The sequence below is a fragment of the Carcharhinus amblyrhynchos genome, chromosome 11, assembly GCF_965287045.1.
Source record: "Carcharhinus amblyrhynchos chromosome 11, sCarAmb.v2.hapA, whole genome shotgun sequence".
In the NCBI taxonomy this organism is placed as follows: domain Eukaryota; kingdom Metazoa; phylum Chordata; class Chondrichthyes; order Carcharhiniformes; family Carcharhinidae; genus Carcharhinus; species Carcharhinus amblyrhynchos.
In genome coordinates, this window is record NC_137334.1 from 27,465,320 (window position 1) to 27,485,181 (window position 19,862).

Sequence of the window (19,862 nt, forward strand, 5' to 3'; positions counted from 1 at the left end):
AGATGAGGGGGTTGGACTAAATAGACTGGGTCTGTACTCCTTGGAGTTTAGAAGAATGAGGGGGGGATCTTATAGAGACGTATAAGATAATGAAGGGGATGGATAGGGTAGAGGTAGAGAGACTCTTCCCGCTCAGAAAGGACAGCAGGACTAGAGGGCACAGCCTCAAGATAAGCGGGTGGGGCAGTTTAGAACGGAGTTGAGGAGGAACTTCTTCACCTCAAAGGGTGGTGAATCTCTGGAATTCTCTGCCCGTTGAAGTGGTGGAGGCTACCTTGCTAAATATATTTAAGTCACAGGTAGATAGGTTTTTGGTAGGCAAGGGAATTAAGGGTTATGGGGAGAAAGCGGGGAAGTGGAACTGAGCCACTTCAGATCAGCCATGATCTTATTGAATGGCGGGACAGGCTCGAAGGGCTAGATGGCCTACTCCTGCTCCTGCTACTTATGTTCTTCTAGGTTGTACAGATCAGGGTTTTGGGAAATTCCGGCAGAGAATTTGACTTCTTTGACAAGTTGCTGCAGTGCATCTTGCAACTTGTACACAGTGCTGCCATGCTGTATGGAAATGAAAGGCGTGAATGTTTAAAATGATGGATGAGCTGTCAGTCAAACCAGCTGCTTCATCCTGGAATGTGTTGAGCTGCATGAGAGGTGGAGCTGCACTGATCCAGGCAATCACATTCCACTGTGCTCCTAACTTGCAGATTGTGGAAAGGGTTTGGGGAGTCAGAAGGTTGAGTTATTCACTGCAGAATGCCCAGCTTCTTGTAACCACAATGTTTCTGGTGCAGTTAAGTTTCTGGACAATGGTGACAACTCCAGGAAGTTAATGGTTGGATATTTGGCACTGATAATGCTAGTGAATGTCAACAGTTGGAAATATTCATAGCTCAGTAGTTGTGTGGTGAAATGTTAACTGCCACTTTCAACCCAAGCCTAAATGTTTTCCAGACCTTGCTCATTGGTCACACTGCAGGCCCTGAATAATAAAGTTCTCGGTTCAAGAGTCATTCCAGAACTTCAGCACAAAAAATCCAGGCTAACACTCCAGTGCACTAGTGGGGTATGCTGCACTGTTAGGTGAGATGTTAAACCAAGGCACTGTCTGCCTGCGCAGGTAAATATAAAGGATCCAATTACACTAGTTTGAAGAAGAGCAAGGATGTTATCCTGGTGACTCTGACCAATATCCAGCCCCCAATCACATCATAACAAATTGTCTATGATTATCACATTGGGAGTTTGCTGCTGCATTTTCTACAGTTCAATAGTGATTTAGTACACTTCAGAAGTACTTAATTGATTGTAAAGTGTTTGAGACATCCAATAATTATGAAACATGATGTGTAAGTGGAGGGGCCATACGTTCCTTTGAATAGACAAAGATGGCACTGGTCCATTGCATTTCTTTTATTGAACAGAACTTCAAATTAAATCATTACAAAAGTGAACAGAAAGAGAAAAATGCTGGAGAGAGACTGGCTTTCCTGCCAGCCCTGTATTGATCACACATGCAACTCAAAACATAGAACTGAAACTACAATATATATGATTCATTACCTTGTTATCAAAATTGTTTGGCACATGCTATCTCTAACTTGGAGATGCCAGCCTTGTGGGTGTTTATGAAAAACTTTGATGTGGAGATACCTGGGTTGGATTGGGGTGGGCGCAGTAGGAAGTCTCACAACACCAAGTTAAAGTCCAACAGGTTTATTTGGAATCACGAGCTTTTGCAACGTTGCTCACCTGATGAAGGAGCAGCGTTCCAAAAGCTCGTGAAGTCGTGTTGTGAAACTTCTTACTATGAAAAACTTTTGTTTGGCTTATTAAAAAACCTGATTTGCTGGCATTGTATTTTTCAAAAATGCAGTTAATTTCTAGGTAACCCAGCATGTCTTCTGAATTTTAAAATGTACTCAAGCAGAGTTAGTTTTTTAAATTAGATTTTAAATGTATTTGCTTAGGCAGAAATATCTTAAAATGAAATCTTTGCATAAATGAAGCAAACCATACACAGGCTCAACAGTAACTTTTTTGAATTGTGAATGGAACTGAACACTGCAATCTGGAAGAAATATTCCCACTTCTGATGGAGGAAAGCAATTGATGGTAATAGAACGTGCGCTGAGAAAATCCTGCAGTGATGAATGGATCTGAAATGCTGCAGTATAACCTTCCTCCTTTGTGCTTGATGTGACTCCAGTAATGGAGAATTGCCCCATCCCCAATAAATTTGATTTTATGGGGACTCCTTAAAGCTACACCAAGTCACCTGCTGCCTTTATGTCGAGGGCAGACACTTCCCACCCGTGGAATTCATCTTGTTTGTCTATATTTTGCTCAAATGAGGTCTGGACCTGAGTATTTTTGAGAACCCAAACCAAGCATCAATGAGCAGGTTACATATCAGTAAATGTAACCTAGTAACACTGTTCGTAGCACCTTTCATCACTTTGCTGATGATTGAGAATAGATTGGTGGGGTGTTAATTGATTGAATTGGATTTATCCTGCTTTTTGTGGATATCTAGGCTACTTTCCACTTTATTGGGCAGACACTAGTACGGAAGTTCTAATAGAACAGTTGGGCAGAAGGTGCAGCTATTTCTAGAGCATAAGTTTTAAGCACTATAGCTGGAACGTTAGATACTGTGACAGAAGAAAAAATATTTTATGCTGCAAATTGTTATGATCTGGAATGCATTACCTGAAAGCAGCAGATTCAGTCATAACTATCAAAGGAAATTAGATATGTACTTGAAAAAACATTTCTTGTGCTAAGGGAAAAGACTGAGGTGCTGGGTCTAATTGGATACCCCTTTCAAAGAAGTGGTCCAGGAAGAATGTGCTGAATCGCCTCTTTTGTTGGATAGATTCTACAAATGCTTTATTTTAATGGATATATTTAATGATGTTCTGGAATGTACTTGTACATTTGGGTGAAATAGGTTACTCAATATCTGAACTTACATTTTTTTTGGTTAGAGACAGATGCAAGAATTAAATGTCCTTTTGATGTAATTTAAATTTATGCAGTTGTACAGCCAAGTGGGGTGAATATGCTTTTACTGCTCCAAAAATGTAAGTTCAGCATTCTTGACTGCTGCTACTATCTTTTCTTGGTATAATATATTTTTTATATACTGCCTTCTGCTGCAGATATCAGTGTTACTACTGTAACTAGTTTACATGTTCAAGACCTGTTTATATCTCACATGATCTAACCTCATTATTTCAACCCATTGAGTATGGAGTTTAATGTTAATGTATGGAATTAATTTAATAGTTAAACCAGTTGTCAAGAATATAGTGCCTTCTGGTAATAACTTGTGTGCATTATTTATAGGTGGTGAAACAGTGTTGTGGCACAGATGGTGTGGAAGCCAACTATATCAAAACTGAAATCCTTCCTCCATTCTTCAAGCACTTTTGGCAACATCGAATGGCTTTGGACAGAAGGAACTATAGACAGGTAACAGACATTTTTGTTTTAGTAAACAAAATTTAGTTTCAGCAGAGTTCAGGAAAATATATTCAACAAATTAAACATACCAAACTAATGAACGAAACAGTATAGATGATTAAAAATGTAAAGGAAAAATTTGAATGCAAGGGCAGTCGGGGAGCATGACAAGGAGGATACAAAGAAATTAGGACAAAAGTCAAATAGTTGGGAAGGCAATGAAGGTCAATGAAATTAAATCATCAAGGAATATAATACAAATGTAAAATATTGTACAGGCGCATAAATAGGTGAACCACGAAGGGATGGATATGGTAAAATCACAGCTAATAACAAAGTGAGAGATATTAAATAATTATTTTTGCTTCAGTAGGGAGATGGGTCAGCTATACATTGCATTAAAAACCAAAATTTAAAATAATATAACCACATTGAAGGTAAAAAAAAGGAGAAATATTAATTTAATCAAATTCAAAAGTGGTAATAACCCTAGGTTCAACCAGGTGCATTCACATCTTATTTTAAGAATCTAATGAACAAATAGCAAAGCACTACTACACACGCTTAATAATTCATTCAAAAAAGTTATAGTATCAGAGGACTGGCAGATTGCAAATATTCTACCTATGTTTAAGAAGTGAGATAGACATGTCTATGGAGCTATAGAACAGTGAGTGTAACATCAGTGGTAGGACAAATAATGGAATCCCTTACAAAAGAGGGAAACAAAAAATAATTAATAGTCAGCATGGATTTCAAAAGCATAGATTACAAAAGGGATAATGTTGCTTGACTAACCTCATTGAATTTGTTTGTAGAAATAACAGAGAGTAAACAAGGGGAGTTAGATATAATTTGTCTAGGTTTCTGGAAGGCCTTTAGTAAAGGTACCACATGATAGACCAATGAATGAGGTCAGAGCATGCAGCTGGCTGCAAGACAGAAAGCAGACAATAGGGCTAATAGGGCTATTCAGAATGGTAGAAGATGCTAAATGGGGTCCCACAAGAATCAGCACAGGCACCATTGTTTTTCACAATTTATACTTTGAAATCAAAAACAATTTCTGAATTTGTGGATGACACCAAATTGGGTATGAATACTTAATACCGAAGAGTCCTGCAACAAATGACAAGAATGTATTAAGAAAATATTACAGAATTGGTGTTTAGTTTGCAAATGAATTTCAACATGGATAAATGTGAGTATTATTTTGGTTTATTTGGAAAATAGAAACCATAATGTACTACAGAATCAGATCCTAGGAGTACAAATGCACAAATCACTAAGTTGTGATGCAGGTCAGTAAGGCCATAATAAAAGTGAAACAAGTATAAGGGTTTGTTTTTAGAGGAATAGAATTAAAAGAATCATAGGTTCCACTTAACTTCTCCACATTTTCTATGAATCTTTGTTAAACTATACTTGGAGAAAACTGTCCTGGTGACTAGAGATACTGGAGACGGTGCAAAAAAAGCATGATACAGAATCTGGAATGAATGAACACGTGAGATCCTTACTCTTGAAAAAAGACCGAGGTCTTCAAAATTAGGACAGCCTTATCTAGAATAGACACAGATTGTATTCCCACTTGTGGGGAAAAGTGAAATTGGATGTCAGCAATATACTATAGTCATCAGAAAATCAAATAGGGAATTCAGAAGAAATTTCATAACCCAAAAAGTGGCATAAATGTAGAACTTTGAATATAGTAGTTGAAGCAAATAAAATAGCAGCATTTAAAAGGAAGCTATGTAAGCAAATGAGGGAGAACAGAATGGGGAGGTCTACCATGTAATTGCTACAGTGCTGGAGAAGGCCATTTGGCCCATTGAGTCTGCATCAATTCTCTGAAAGAGTATCCCTCCCCTTCCCGCTGCCCTATCCCCTTAACCCCACATATTTACCACAGCTAATTTACTAACCTGTACTATGAAGCAATCTTAGCACGGCCTAATCTTTGGACTGTGGGAGAAAACTGCACCATCTGGATGAAACTCATGCAGCCGCAGGGAGACTGTGCAAACTCCACACAGTCAGTCGCCCGAGACTGGAATCAAGCCTGGGTCCCTGGTGCTGTGATGTAGCATTGCATCACTGTGCCACCATGGTGTCTTTTATGTTTGAGTTAGATGAGGAAAATAAGAGAGGGCTTAAGTGAGGCTTAAATGCCAATATAAACCGGATGGGTCGATTCGCTGTTTTTATTCTATATATTGTGTGTAATTCCAGGTATTTCCACTGGGGGTATGTAGAATTCCTAACTATCAAAGTCAGCATTGCTTTTTCCAAATTGAACACAGATACAGATTCCTTCAGATAGGTCATTTCAGTAGGTATGATGAGCTGAACCACATGGTAAGATCCCAGGTTCAACTCTTGCTGTGTGGTGATTTGGCTGAAGATTCTAGCACAGCATGGTTGTTGAAATGGGTTAGGGAAAAATAACTGGAGGGATCCTGTTCCTTATTGTGATGTCCTGCTTGACACCTGTGTCTTTTAATACTCTAGGATGGAAATCACCAGGTCCTGAAATTTGTCTGCTTTAAATCCTGTTATCTTATCCATTTATTAAATTATTAAGTATATATACTATTTTTAGCAGTATTTTATAACTTGCATTCAACAATATTTTGATTGTCAGAAGTCAATCATAAAACTTAAAGACTGATTGATCACTGTAGAAATACTGCTCGGTGGCTTCAAAGGTTCTGTGAAAAGGAAAGGAAAGTTGAGCCAGGATTGCTTTTCCATGACTTCCTGGGATTGTGTATGTTTGGGCATCAGATGAAGCATGGATTGAGCTTGGTTTTGTCTCTGTCTGTTGGAATAGTATGTTAACACTTTGTGTTTGTATTAACTTGTGAAGACTGACCTTGTCATGCTATTGCCAGTGCAATTGTACCTGAGCATGATTTTGCTTCAGAAGGCTGTAGGAAGATATAGATTGAGAGGAAATTTTTGGTTACCTACATCTAACCTTAGTTCATTCTTTCAGATATTTTTGAAAGGATCCAACAGTGCTAAGCTGTTTAAGATCATCTGTCGTATTTTAATTAGTTGCAATAACACTGTTTATATTTCTATTCTCGATAGTTGGTAGACACTACGGTGGAACTTGCAAACAAAGTTGGAGCAGCTGAAATAATATCCAGAATAGTTGATGATTTAAAAGATGAAGCTGAGCAATACAGAAAAATGGTGATGGAAACCATTGAAAAGATTATGGGTAACTTGGGAGCTGCTGATATTGACCACAAACTGGAAGAACAGCTTATTGATGGTATCCTCTATGCCTTCCAGGAACAGACTACTGAGGTATGCATCTATGATCAGATTAAACTGCAAATTTTTGCATATTTTCAATGATTGAATAGAAATCTTGTTTCTTCCAAACAGCCATACAATACAAAATTATGCTGGATGCAAGTTTAATTTCTGTCCCTTTGAGTTTTAGGTGATTTTACAGCATTTTTTTTGAATGTTACAATCCCATGGCCTCCTTCAAATCAATAATTGTATAAGTTCAGTAAGATCTGCCATGATCTTATTAAATGGTGGAGCAGGCTTGAGGAGCCAGTTGCTTTCTCCTGCTCCTAACTCGTATTTTCATAGTGTTTATGTATTACTTTCTTTCAAATGTTTGCCCTAGTATTCATGACCCTTGTGTTTTTCTAGGATTCTGTAATGTTGAATGGCTTTGGTACAGTGGTAAATGCATTAGGTAAACGAGTGAAGCCCTATTTACCCCAGATTTGTGGTACAGTATTGTGGCGTCTAAACAACAAATCAGCTAAAGTGCGACAGCAAGCTGCAGATTTAATCTCTCGAATTGCAGTTGTGATGAAGACATGTCAAGAGGTTTGTAACATTTGATTTATCTGGCCACTCAAACGAATTTCATTTCAGATATATTTTGCGTTTTTCCAGTCCAAATCATATGAACTAATATACAGTTTTTATTTGTAGGAGAAACTGATGGGCCACTTGGGTGTAGTGCTGTATGAATACCTTGGTGAAGAGTACCCTGAGGTTCTTGGTAGCATCTTGGGAGCACTTAAAGCTATTGTTAATGTTATAGGTATGTCAATTACATTGGTAGGTATACTTTATTATATGTAACAGTTAATATTATTTAGAATGAAAATATATTAGATTATTAAAATTTTTATTAAAGTTAGATGAAGTAAAAATACACTACAAAATATTTTTCTTCAATTTTGATACACAGGCATGCATAAGATGACTCCACCTATTAAGGATCTGCTTCCACGCCTCACTCCAATCCTGAAGAACAGGCATGAGAAGGTTCAGGAGAATTGTATTGACCTAGTTGGACGAATTGCAGACCGGTAATTGGCATTATCACAACTTGTCTAAATAATAATAAACTGCATTGTTATTATAGAATTGTAGAACCCCACAGTGCAGAAGGAGGCCATTTGGCCCATCAAGTCTGCATCAGTCGCAATCCCACCTGGGCCCTATCCCCATAACCCCATGCATTTACCCTAGCTAGTCCCTCTGACACTAAGGGGCAATTTAGTATGGCCAATCTACCTAACCCCCACATCTTTGGACTGTGGGAGGGACTGGAGGAAACAGACATGGGGAGAACGTGCAGACTACACACAGTGACCCAAGCCAGGAATCAAATCCGGGTCCCTGGTGCTGTGAGGCAGCAGTGCTAACCACTGTGCCACCGTGCCTTTGTCTTGTCAAGGAATAGTGGAAGAACCAAACTGTACCATTGTTTCCATTCTTAACTGACCAAATGTGAGCATACCAGAATACAAGATTGGAATTTATATCTAGGTAAAAGAAAATCCAACAAGTTAGAGTCTGCTGTGTTTTGAAAAGTTGAAATGGAATTCAATTGTAACTTTTGTATACTGATCAGAAATTATATAGTGATGTCAATTCACTGTTTCTAAACATAAGTGGATCTTTTCAGAGGTGCAGAGTATGTATCTGCTCGGGAATGGATGAGGATTTGCTTTGAATTATTAGAACTTTTGAAGGCGCACAAAAAAGCCATCAGGAGGGCAACTGTAAACACTTTTGGCTACATTGCTAAAGCTATTGGGTAAGTTGAGTTTGAATTTTTTATCGCAAACAATGGAGCACAAGTTTCTGTTTTTGTTGTGTTTTCTGTGTAGCAGCAGTTATCATCTGCTTCACTTCAGCTAAGATTGTTGGGTGCAAATCTCATTTTTGCTATACAGGGCCTAATATTGTTTTTCTTGTCTTATATTGTTCAGTAATTAAACTACAGTTGGTAGTTGAAGGAAAATGTTTAATTTCTATTATGATGCTTAGAAATGGTAATGATATTTCTGATATATTGTTTGGCAATGATTTGCCACTTATATAAATGGCACCTTTTCACCTTGCTGTTTAATTTCATTTCAGTCCACATGATGTACTGGCCACACTGTTAAATAACCTGAAGGTTCAGGAACGTCAGAACAGAGTCTGTACTACAGTAGCAATTGCTATTGTCGCAGAAACGTGCTCACCATTTACTGTGCTGCCTGCCTTGATGAATGAGTACAGAGTTCCTGAACTGAATGTCCAGAACGGTGTGCTTAAATCGCTTTCATTCTTATTTGAGTACATTGGAGAAATGGGAAAAGATTATATTTATGCAGTTACACCATTGCTTGAGGATGCTTTAATGGACAGGTGAGTTCAGTTTTGAATGCTGATAATGACAGACATACAAGTAGTCCACTGTTACACAGACGTAGAGTAAAGTTTTGTTTTCTCGGGAGGGATTATATTCATAAGCAGCTACAAGTCATCTCAATAGCTTGTTAGTGATTGTTTGCCGAACCTTTCGTGATATTTAAATTATTGTTTTCCATTTGAAAGCAAGCATGCTAGGAGCATTCTTACGTATTGTTGCTTTGTCACTTCACTAGTATTTCTAAGGAAATCTCCTTGCCACCATTCATGAGGCGGATGAACACCAGGATGTAATTTCATGGATAATAGGAGCTTTTTGATGTTTCAGGCAACTGTCCGTTTGTCATTCTGGATAGTGAGTGTTGAACTATTCAGTGACAGCGGGGTCTTAATTTTGTCCTCACTTGATCTAAACATTAATTTATGAAGTGAAAAGTCTGAAAGTTTTATTCTTCTGCTTCCTACCCTGGAGATGCTGAGATTAGTTTTATGCCACTGATCCAGCCAGGACAGATTTAACTCTCCGTTTAATTAAAATTGAACCTCGTTGGTCTCTGATTTAGTGCATCTTAAGAAGTCTCACAACACCAGGTTAAAACCTAACAGGTTTATTTGGAATCGCAAGCTTTCGGAGTGCTGCTCCTTCATCAGGAGAGTGGAAGTAGATTCACAAACATGGCATATATCAGCAAAATGGCAATTGCAAGATAATTACAGATTGGAATGTGAAGAATGATTGGAATGTGAGTCTTTGGAGTGCAAACAGTGCATAGAGAGAGGGATAATTACAGGTTAAAGAGTTGTGAATTTCCTCAAGCCAGGACAGTTAGCAGGATTTTCCAAGGTCAGGCAGTATGGTAAGGGTTACATGTAATTTAACATGGACCAAAGATCCCGGTTAAGGCTGTCCTCATTCATGTGGATCTTGGCCATCAGTTTCTGCTCAGCGATTCTGCATTGTCATGTGTCTTGAAGGCTTACCTGAAGATCAGAGGCTAATTGTCTTTGATTGCTGAAGTGTTCCCCGACTGGAAGGGAACACTCCTGTCTGTCTGTTGTGCGATGTCTGTTCATTTTTTGTCATTGCGTTTGCATGGTCTCGCTGATGTACCATGCCTCAGGATATCCTTTCCTGCAGCATATGAGGTAGATAACATTGGCCAAGTCGCAAGAATATGTACTGTGTACCTGATGGGTGGTATTCTCACATGTGACAGTGGTATCCACGTTGATGATCCGGCATGACTGGCAGGGTTTGTGGTGTTATAGTCACTGTTCTCCTGAAGGCTAGGTAGTTTGCTGCGAACAATGGTCTGCCTGAGGTTGGGTGTTTGTTTGAATACAAAATCGCTGAGCAGAAACTGATAGCCAAGTTCCGCACGCATGAGGATGGCCTCAATCGGGACATTGGATTCATGTCACACTACATGTAACCCCCACCATACTGCCCAGCTTGCAACATCCAACTAACTGTCCTGACTTGAAGCAACTCACACACCTTTAACTTGTCCAAGCACATTAACTGTACCTGTAAAGACTTGATTACCGGTAAAAACTTGCATTCCAATCACTTTTCACATTCCAATCTATAATTATCTTGCAGTTGTGTCTTTGCCTATATGTACTGTGTATGTGAACCACCTTCTCTTCACCTGATGAAGGAGCAGTACTCCAAAAGCTTGTGATTCCAAATAAATCTGGTGGATTTTAACCTGGTGTTGTGAGACTTCTTATTGTGCCCACCCCAGTCCAATGCTGGCATCCCCACATTATTGCATCTTGGCAATTGTGTACTGAGCTAACTTTATTTCCTTCGGAACCAGACTTGTTACTTAAGTCATTTGCATGAGAACAGGCAACATAGACATTGAATAGCCATCTATGTCCTACTGGCAGTTGAATGAGACATTTGATAGCAAAATATAGTTATATACTTGCAAGTAAATATTGTGTTTTGAAAGCTTTTTTTAAAAAAAATGGATAGAAGGCTATACTGTTATATTTTAGCTACAGAACTAGGACTTTTTCCCTGGACTGTAGGGGTGATCTTATAGCGGTCTATAAAATAATGAGGGGCATAGATGAAGTAGACAGTCAACCTCTTTTCCCAAAGGCAGTCAAGCCCAAAACTAGAGGGCATAGGTTTAATATGAGATGGGAGATACAAGAGAGTTCAGAGGGCAGTTTTTTCACTGAGGGTGGTGATTGTCTGGAACAAGCTGCCAGAGACAGTAGTAAAGACAGGTACAATTTTATCTTTTAAAAACCATTTGGACAAAGCTACATGAGTAAGACTGGTATAGAGGGATATGGGCCAAATGCAGGCAATTGGGACTAGCTTAGTGGTAAAGGCTGGACGGTGTGGACAAGCTGGACCGAAGGGCCTGTTTTCATGTTGTAAACTTCTGTGACTCGAAGTGCTGTCTTTATCTTAAAATTAAGAAAAGTCATGCATGTCTGTTGAGACATAGGAACAACAGATTTTGGAGCAGGAGAAAGTCATTGATCCCCTTGAGCCTGCTCCACCATTCGATTGGGTCTCAACTTTGTTGTCTGCCCCATAAACCTTAAATGCCTTGTCTATCAAAAAAAATCAAAGCAGTGCTGAAAGGTTTCCGATGAGGTAGCTGATTCCATTTAAGGCAGCACTAGGGCGCTCGAATTGAAAGTGTTTCTAAGCTAAATGACATTCCGTGCACATGGTGCAGGATCCCTTGAAATAACTAGCTTGGGATGGATGCTGAACATCAGCCTTGTTAATGACAACTACTGTACTTGTCCAACTTGTGAATGAACTAATATTTCTAGGATTTTGACTTTGAGAAGATTGCCAACATCTTTTTTGGTTCTTACCAGTAGCTCATTTCCTTAGTTACCTATTCATCACCATTTCAATTCAAGTTTAACCGTTTCCATCATCTGTGTCCTGCTGTGAGCCTCATCTAGTTATTAAGATGAATGTTACCCCATCTCTGAAGGATCATCCATCTAGGCCTTGCTGCAGCTGGATCTTTGCAACAAGCTCTAACTTGTTTAAACTCCCAACTCGCATGGAATTCCACCATCTACATTCTGGCATGTTCACAAATTGGCCAGATAGAAACCATAGAAAATTTACAGCTCAGAAACAGGCCTTTTGGCCCTTCTTGTCTGTGCCGAACCATTTTTTGCCTCATCCCACTGACCTGCACTTGGATCATATCCCTCCACACCCCTCTCATCCATGTACCTGTCCAAGTTTTTCTTAAATGTTAAAAGTGACTCCGCATTCACCACTTTATCTGGCAGCTCATTCCACACTCCCACCACTCTCTGCATGAAGAAACCCCCCCCCCCCAATATTCCCTTTAAACTTTTCTCCTTTCACCCTTAACCCATGCCCTCTGGTTTTTTTCTGCTCTAGCCTCAGTGGAAAAAACCTGCTTGCATTCACTCTATCTATAACCCATCAAAGTCTTATACACCTCTATCAAATCTCCCCTCATTCTTCTATGTCAGCGATCTACGGACCTTTAGTGGTTTCTGACCCTCAGCTGATTTTCCTGTCCCGAAGTTCCCCCACTAAATTTTCACTATTAACTTCAAATTTATACCCCTCACTATTTGTTTAAAACATTTACATGAACTCTTTGTAATTAACATAATTAATTGAATAGTTTTGTTAATTCTCTTTCATTTCCCCTCCCAAAGTTAATGAGAAACCGGGCTTTTGTACGAGCGAGCAAATGCTTCTAATTGCAGTTTCAGTGGAAAATATTTTTATGGTATCTTAGATGTTGAAGCATGAATTTAAATGTTTTTATTGCAATATACCTAGCTAAGAAATTTAAAACGTGATCTTTTGATAACAAATCAATATTTTTTTTTCCCCACTGTAGAGACCTGGTTCACAGACAGACAGCAAGTGCAGTTGTGCAGCATATGTCCCTGGGAGTATATGGATTTGGCTGTGAAGATGCACTGAATCACTTGTTAAACTATGTGTGGCCCAATGTTTTTGAGACATCACCACATGTTATCCAGGCAGTTATGGGGGCATTGGAAGGTTTAAGGGTTGCATTAGGTCCTTGCAGAATGCTACAGTATTGTTTACAGGCAAGTTCAACACACTGCTTCTAACCTTGTACTTGAATTGAATTTGTTCTATATGCAAATACTTGTAGTCTACTGTTTTCTCATTACCTTGATGTAACGGATCTGCAGCGTCTCTTGTTGAAAGCATGGCGTTCACGTTTTCTCTTAAGTTGTCTCCAGAGTCATGTAAGAATGACATAAGAGGAAGATGCCAAGGTGGTCAAGGTGTTAAATTTTTCCCTCTCATTGGAGTACTGCCAGCCTTCTCAAAGTAGCAAACCTAAGGTTAACAACTTGTTTTGGATACAAACCCATATCCTGTCATTTTGTGTAATACTACAATGCTGGCTCAAAGTTACAAATATATTTCTTTTGAAACTAATGTCAGAATAAATTGGAAAACATAAAAGCAATCCAGGGAACATTGCTTTAAATTGAGGGGTGATAAATATAGGACGGATGTCAGAGGTAGGTTCTTTATTCAGAGGGTAGTAAGGGCGTGGAAAGCCCTACCTGCAGCAGTAGTGGACTCGTCAACTTTAAGGGCATTCAAATGGTCAGTGGATAGGCATATGGATAATATTGGAATAGTTTAGTTTAGAGGGTCGTTACATTGCATCCACTGGTTGGCGCAGCATCGAGGGCTGAAGGGCCTGTACTGCGCTGTAATGTTCTATGTTTCTATGTAGGTTTAACAAACCCAGTCTTTCACTGTTGGGAAGTGGTTGGGAAGTGTTAGCAAAGTGTTACAAAAGCAAAACTATTTTGAGGAACTAAAGCATAATAAATTGAAGTGCTGCATTTAGATTATATCACTGTCCTAGTCTAATTTGATCCACCAATACCACTAAGCTTCTCTCTTTAAATACAACAATAAATCCACTTTTTATAATTGCATGGAACTTTGTTAGTATTATTGAGCAGAGTGAAACATACTTCCAGAATCTTTCTTGTCTTGAACTTTGAGGCCACTAACATTTAAAAAGCAATTTGAACTTCCAGTTAATAGCTGAAAGAATGATGTCGAGATTTTGTTTTAAAACTTACTGTAACGAATTACTAAAAGCGTTTTTGACTGAACACTTAATTTTATAGGCAGTTTATACTTAAACCACAGACAGCAACATTCCCCTTTTTATGCTCATCACCCAATGCACTCTCCATGGAATCACAGCCCTTTTAGCAAACAGTCCACAGTTTCTCCCAGCTTCTAGTGGGTCCTGTATCCCCTTTTCACTGAGTAGCGTCTTCAGGTACTTTCCTCAGTTTTCTGAGAGCTTCTTAAATCCACTATCAGTAAGAAAGTCTGCTCTGATGATGATTCTTCCTGATGTGGAGAAACTGCGGTGTCGATGGTAATCGTGATCTGGAGATGCTTTGCTTAACGCTCTCTCCACTCGCATTGTCTCTACCTTGAAGACTTGATTACCTATAAAGACTTGCATTCCAACCATTATTTTGTAAATTGAGTTTGTCTTTATATGCCCTGTTTGTGAACAGAACTCCTACTCATCTGACGAAGGGACAGTGCTCTGAAAGCTAGTGGCTTTTGCTACCAAATAAACCTGTTGGACTTTAACCTGGTGTTATGAGACTTCTTACTGTAATTCTTCTTCCCCCAGCCATGCCAGAACAAATCTCTCAGAATCCATAAAAGATTGCAGGATGTGTCTTTTTGACTGGAGACTTTTTCCCTCTTCCTGCGTCAAACTGTGGTATCCCACAAAGCTAAGGAATGTCATCTCTCTACTGACCACACAGAACCTTTGCTATCTGTGATATTCATTGATTTGTATGGAAGTCTGTAACCTGAACTCAAAAGTGGATTCCTTTGCCTTCCTCCCCATGGCAACATGAAACACATTAACCTTGCATCAAGGCAGAAATGCTACTTTCGATCCCAACTCATTTTATCTTAGAAGTAAATGGATGACTGCAAGTATGACTATTTAAAACCCGATAACAACAACATCTTTCTGGGGACTTCCAGAAGACTTAGAAAACTCAGAGTGCTGCCAATGTCTCCAAGCATAAATACCTTGTACCTTTTCAGTAAAACAATCTGAGCATTCCTTGGATCTCTAACAATCAAACTACACAGATTTATTGTCAGGCAGATTTCAGAATAGGTTATATGACCCCTTCATTTACCCTAAATTTAAAGCTGCAGCCCCAAAATATAATTATCTTCTAAATCTCAAAATTATAACTGCAAAAAATGTTTCTGTTTAAACATGTTTTCCTAGTACTGATATCCCTATTGGTCAATCAGAACAGTTATAATATTTTCTTTCTTTCCCAATAGGGCTTATTTCATCCAGCTAGGAAAGTGCGTGATGTGTACTGGAAGATTTACAACTCCATCTACATTGGCTCGCAAGATGCCCTTATTGCACATTATCCAAGGATCTTCAATGATGAAAAGAATACACATGTCCGTTATGAACTTGACTACATCTTATAAAACGGGGTTAACATTCACTGCATAGTCTTTGTTGTCTGCTACTTGCTGCATTATTATTGCCCAATCTTATGCTGTGCTTTGGATGTGATGTGATGAGAGTTTGAATACAAACATCATCTTGTTGGAGAAGATTGTGAAGTAGTAAGTGGATAGGGCTAGTAGCACAATTTTATTTCAAATGGGACATAAGCCTTCTTGTCTCATTACTTGTTCTTGATGTTAAGTAACTAAATCTTATAGTGACCAACAGGATGGTGAATACTCAATTTACAATTCATTTGAATGTCTTTATTGAGATTTAAGTTAAATTCCTTGTGTTAAGGGGTTGTTTCTAACAAAAAAATAAACAAAAAGTCTGAGTCCAGTTTATATTTCTCAAGTTATTTTTGAGGTTTTTCGTAAGTTTCAAATCAGCTGACTTTCAAACAAAGATCACATTAATTTTTGTATGACAGTTTCATTTCTCAGCTTTCTTTTCATGACCAAATGCATCTTTTCTACTTTTGCTAAAATATAATGGTTCACTTTGCACAACTTTTTCTACAGTTGTGACAAAGGTCTTCAGAGTTAACTTGTGAGAAAATATGTAGAATTATTACTTGTGCAAGAACTGTCCTAATCAGCACAAATAGTGATCCCTACTCTGAATTAAACCACCTGCAATCAAGTTGACAGGTTGAACACCATAAGTGAACTAATCAATTTCTGAAATCTGTGTCACTGCAAGCTTGAAAATGGCTATTTATCCCAGTGGAATGTTAGTGTCCTAGTTGTATGATAAGCCTTCTGTGAAAATTATGTCACTGTTAATGAACAATAGGAGACTTACACTGTGGTTCCTGGCCCTTGGAGTTAAAAAGTAAGTGGAAAAACAAATGGTTACCAATTATAAAAAGCTCCATGAAGGTTAAAAACATGTTTGATATATTTTGGTCCAGGTATTTTAGGATTATCTGCATTTTTCATAACTAGTTAGTAGTGACATTAAGTGTTGGCTAATTCCTCCAGGGATACTGTTTCACTGCCATTAAATTGCTCTAGCTTATGTTGTAAATACATTCTCTATCGTGTAATATTTATAAATCCTTTGGTTATAACTAGTAGCATAAAGCTACCACAATATGAACTTCAGAATTAAAGTTATGATCCCACTCTGGCATATTAAGATTTGATTGCAGTCTGAATTTAATAACTTGTGAATCCAGCCAACGTGATTAACTCGTCACTCGTTAGTTACGTGGTCAGGTTCACATGATATCCACAGCTAGCAGGCTTGTATCTTCTGTTTCATTCAAGTAATTTAGTGCAGGTGAACTTGGTGTTTTAATAAATGCTTCTCTCTGTATTGATGCCTCCTGGTGCTTTTTTTTATTGGAACAAGTATTGTAGAGGTTTTTGTTGAGAATATGGGAATAAACATTTTTTTGAAAAATATCAATGCAGATTTTATCAATGTTTAATGCAATTTTACTTTCTCATGTCAGTTCCTCTGTTATTCTAGATGGGCAAAAATGAATTGCTTCCTATTTTTTCATTCTTTTTTAATTTTCCTCACATATAGTACTGCAAAGCCCCTCATGACAGACTGTTTTGCTCAAGTAGTTTTTCATTTTTATGTAAAACAATAAGGGTGAAATTGGAGGATAGCACGATTGTGATTTATGGGTGGACATGTATATACAATTTGATGAAGAATGAGAATCCTGGTTTATTTCATCCATTTGGTTGGAATATTAAGACCAATGATAGCATTTTAATGGAGATCAAAAGTGATGAAAATGACTGAATATACAGTGCATTCCTTACTGAACTATTGTAGAGGGAGGGGTTCTACCTACACATTTTCAATTGGATCATTCTTGTGCTTTTTATGTGGTTGTCCTGTACTATCTTATTTCAAACTGAGATAATCCAACTGTTAGGAGTCATGAGAATGTTGTTGAGAAAAACCCAGTAATTTAGTTTTTCAGGTGTATCTAATTCATTTTGTAAAGTGGTAAAATTGTCAGAGTTCTCATCAAAAATTCAGATTTGAACCCAGTTTTTAGAAGAAGTCTTGTTTCCTTATAAATGCTGCATTTTAGGAAGGAAATTTGAGGACTGTTAATTCTTTCCACTAGTGCAGAATATACAGTAGTGTTAACAGGAAGCCACTGGTTAGTTGTATGGTGAAGATAAATTGTCATTGTTGGTTATGCATCATCAGGTATTGGATGGAATACTGAATACTTTACATTTGCAAATAACTTTTGTCAATTTCAGTGAATGTTGGTTATGTTATGACTATAAATACAAAACTGCATTGGTGCAGGAAATATTTTAACTGTAGAGGCAAAAGAGAAGAATGTAATCCATTTTATACTTGGACAGATTTGTTTTGTTAATCTCTGCATGAAAGAAGTAGTTTTTGTTTTGCGGTGACTGGAATTGTGGTATTTTGGTTAAATATTTCTTCTTACTGTTATTGTGGGTTAAAATCCATTGTCTTTAACTTGTCATTTATGCTGTATTATAGACTTACTGTAAAATTAGACCTACTTAAAAATAAACCTTAATTAAGAATGTGGGTGTATTTTAGCTGTATGTATGGAAACAAATAGAAAAGTAAAAATTGCCATTTCATAAGACTTAAATTTCATTAACTAATCTGGTCCATATTGATGATCATGAGGGGAAAATTTTACTTTAGTTTCTTTACTCCTACATATGTCCTGTGATGGGAATTTTTAAGAGAAAGGTGGATTGCACCCCCAAATGAGAAAAATCCTTTCCACCTTTGACTACTAAATGCGTATGGTCAACATGTCATCCTTGAGTACTACATGAGTAAAATTTGCATGGTTGTGCACAGTTTGAGTTGGTGAGTGGACATGGAGCTAAGGAGTGCATTATCGGATCTTGGGAAAGGGAGCATCTAAGCAGGTTGATCTGAATGGTGTGAGACAATTAGCAGGGAAGATTCAGATAAGATTAAAAATACTAGCTGAGCAGATTGGGACCCAACTTTATGGAAGGGAAAAAGACAAAATAAAAGTGGAAAATAAAAGGAATGCCCGGTGAAAACTTGTTTCAGTTTGTCATGCAAGGCTGACCAAATCAGTAACATTAGTGTCTTACTACAATATTAATTGGATGGTTATAATTTTTAAATACATTGATCACTCTCATGTAATGTGTGCAGGTTGACTTGATCAATTGTACTTGAGAGGTAAAGTGGGGATATTGAACTGGCGCACAAATGTAATTCAGTCCCCATTTTAAAGCCATATATTGAGTCCCTATTTTTATCTGTGGAATCATTCTGTACGGTTAATTGAAAACCAAGCATCTATTATTGAGAGGCTTGGCTCAGAAACTAACAGCAGAAGCAGGAGATTGTGGATTCAAATCCCACTTTTAAATGCATAAAGCAGGGTGAGGGACAGGTAGTATTGAGGAAGCAGGGGGTCCTGCAGAAGGTCCAGGACAGGTTAGGAGAGTGGGCAGAGAAGTGGCAAATGGAATACAATGTGGAAAATTGTGAGGTTATGCACTTTGGAAGGAGGAATGGAGGCATAGACTATTTTCTGATTGGGAAAATGCTTAGGAAATCAGAAACACAAAGGGACTTAGGAATCATTATTCAAGATTATCTTAAGATTAACATGCTGGTTCAATTGGCAGTTAGGAAGGCAAATACAATGTTAGCATTCATGTCAAGAGGGCTAGAATACAAGAGCAGGGATGTACTTCTGAGGTTGTATAAGACTCTGGTCAGACCCCATTTGGAGTACTGTGAGCAATTTTGGGCCCCATATCTAAGGAAGGATGTGCTGGCCTTGGAAGGAGTCCAGAAGAGACTCACAAGAACGATTCCTGGATTGAAGAGCTTGTATGAGGAACGGTTGAGGACTCTGGGTCTCTAGTCATTGGAGTTTAGAAGGAAGAGGGGGGATCTTATTGAAACACTGGATACTGTGATGCCTGGATAGAGTGGATTGGAGAGGATGTTTCCACTGGTAGGAAAAACTAGAAGCAGAGGGCACATCCTCAGGCTAAAGGGATGATCCTTTAAGACAGAGATGAGGAGGAATTTCTTCAGTCAGAGAATGGTGAATCTATGGAAGTCTTTGCCGCAGAAGGCTGTGAAGGGCACGTCATTGAGTGTCTTTATGGCAGAGATAGTTCT

The 19,862-nt window shown here is 38.2% G+C and overlaps 1 protein-coding gene across 3 annotated transcripts in view; it reads left to right on the forward strand.

Annotated features, from left to right (window-relative positions):
- sf3b1 (splicing factor 3b, subunit 1) overlaps positions 1 to 17,132 on the forward strand; it is a 63,013-nt gene extending 45,881 nt beyond the window's left edge. For all 3 annotated transcript variants that reach the window (XM_080198780.1, XM_080198782.1, XM_080198781.1), the window contains 9 exons: positions 3,352 to 3,477; positions 6,565 to 6,786; positions 7,147 to 7,329; positions 7,438 to 7,549; positions 7,700 to 7,820; positions 8,423 to 8,554; positions 8,881 to 9,153; positions 13,035 to 13,251; positions 15,536 to 17,132. In XM_080198780.1, the coding sequence (XP_080054906.1) occupies positions 3,352 to 3,477; positions 6,565 to 6,786; positions 7,147 to 7,329; positions 7,438 to 7,549; positions 7,700 to 7,820; positions 8,423 to 8,554; positions 8,881 to 9,153; positions 13,035 to 13,251; positions 15,536 to 15,694 (1,545 nt within the window). In that variant the 3' untranslated portion in view covers positions 15,695 to 17,132. The remainder of the gene's footprint in view (positions 1 to 3,351; positions 3,478 to 6,564; positions 6,787 to 7,146; positions 7,330 to 7,437; positions 7,550 to 7,699; positions 7,821 to 8,422; positions 8,555 to 8,880; positions 9,154 to 13,034; positions 13,252 to 15,535) is intronic.
- Positions 17,133 to 19,862: the final 2,730 nt, after the last annotated feature.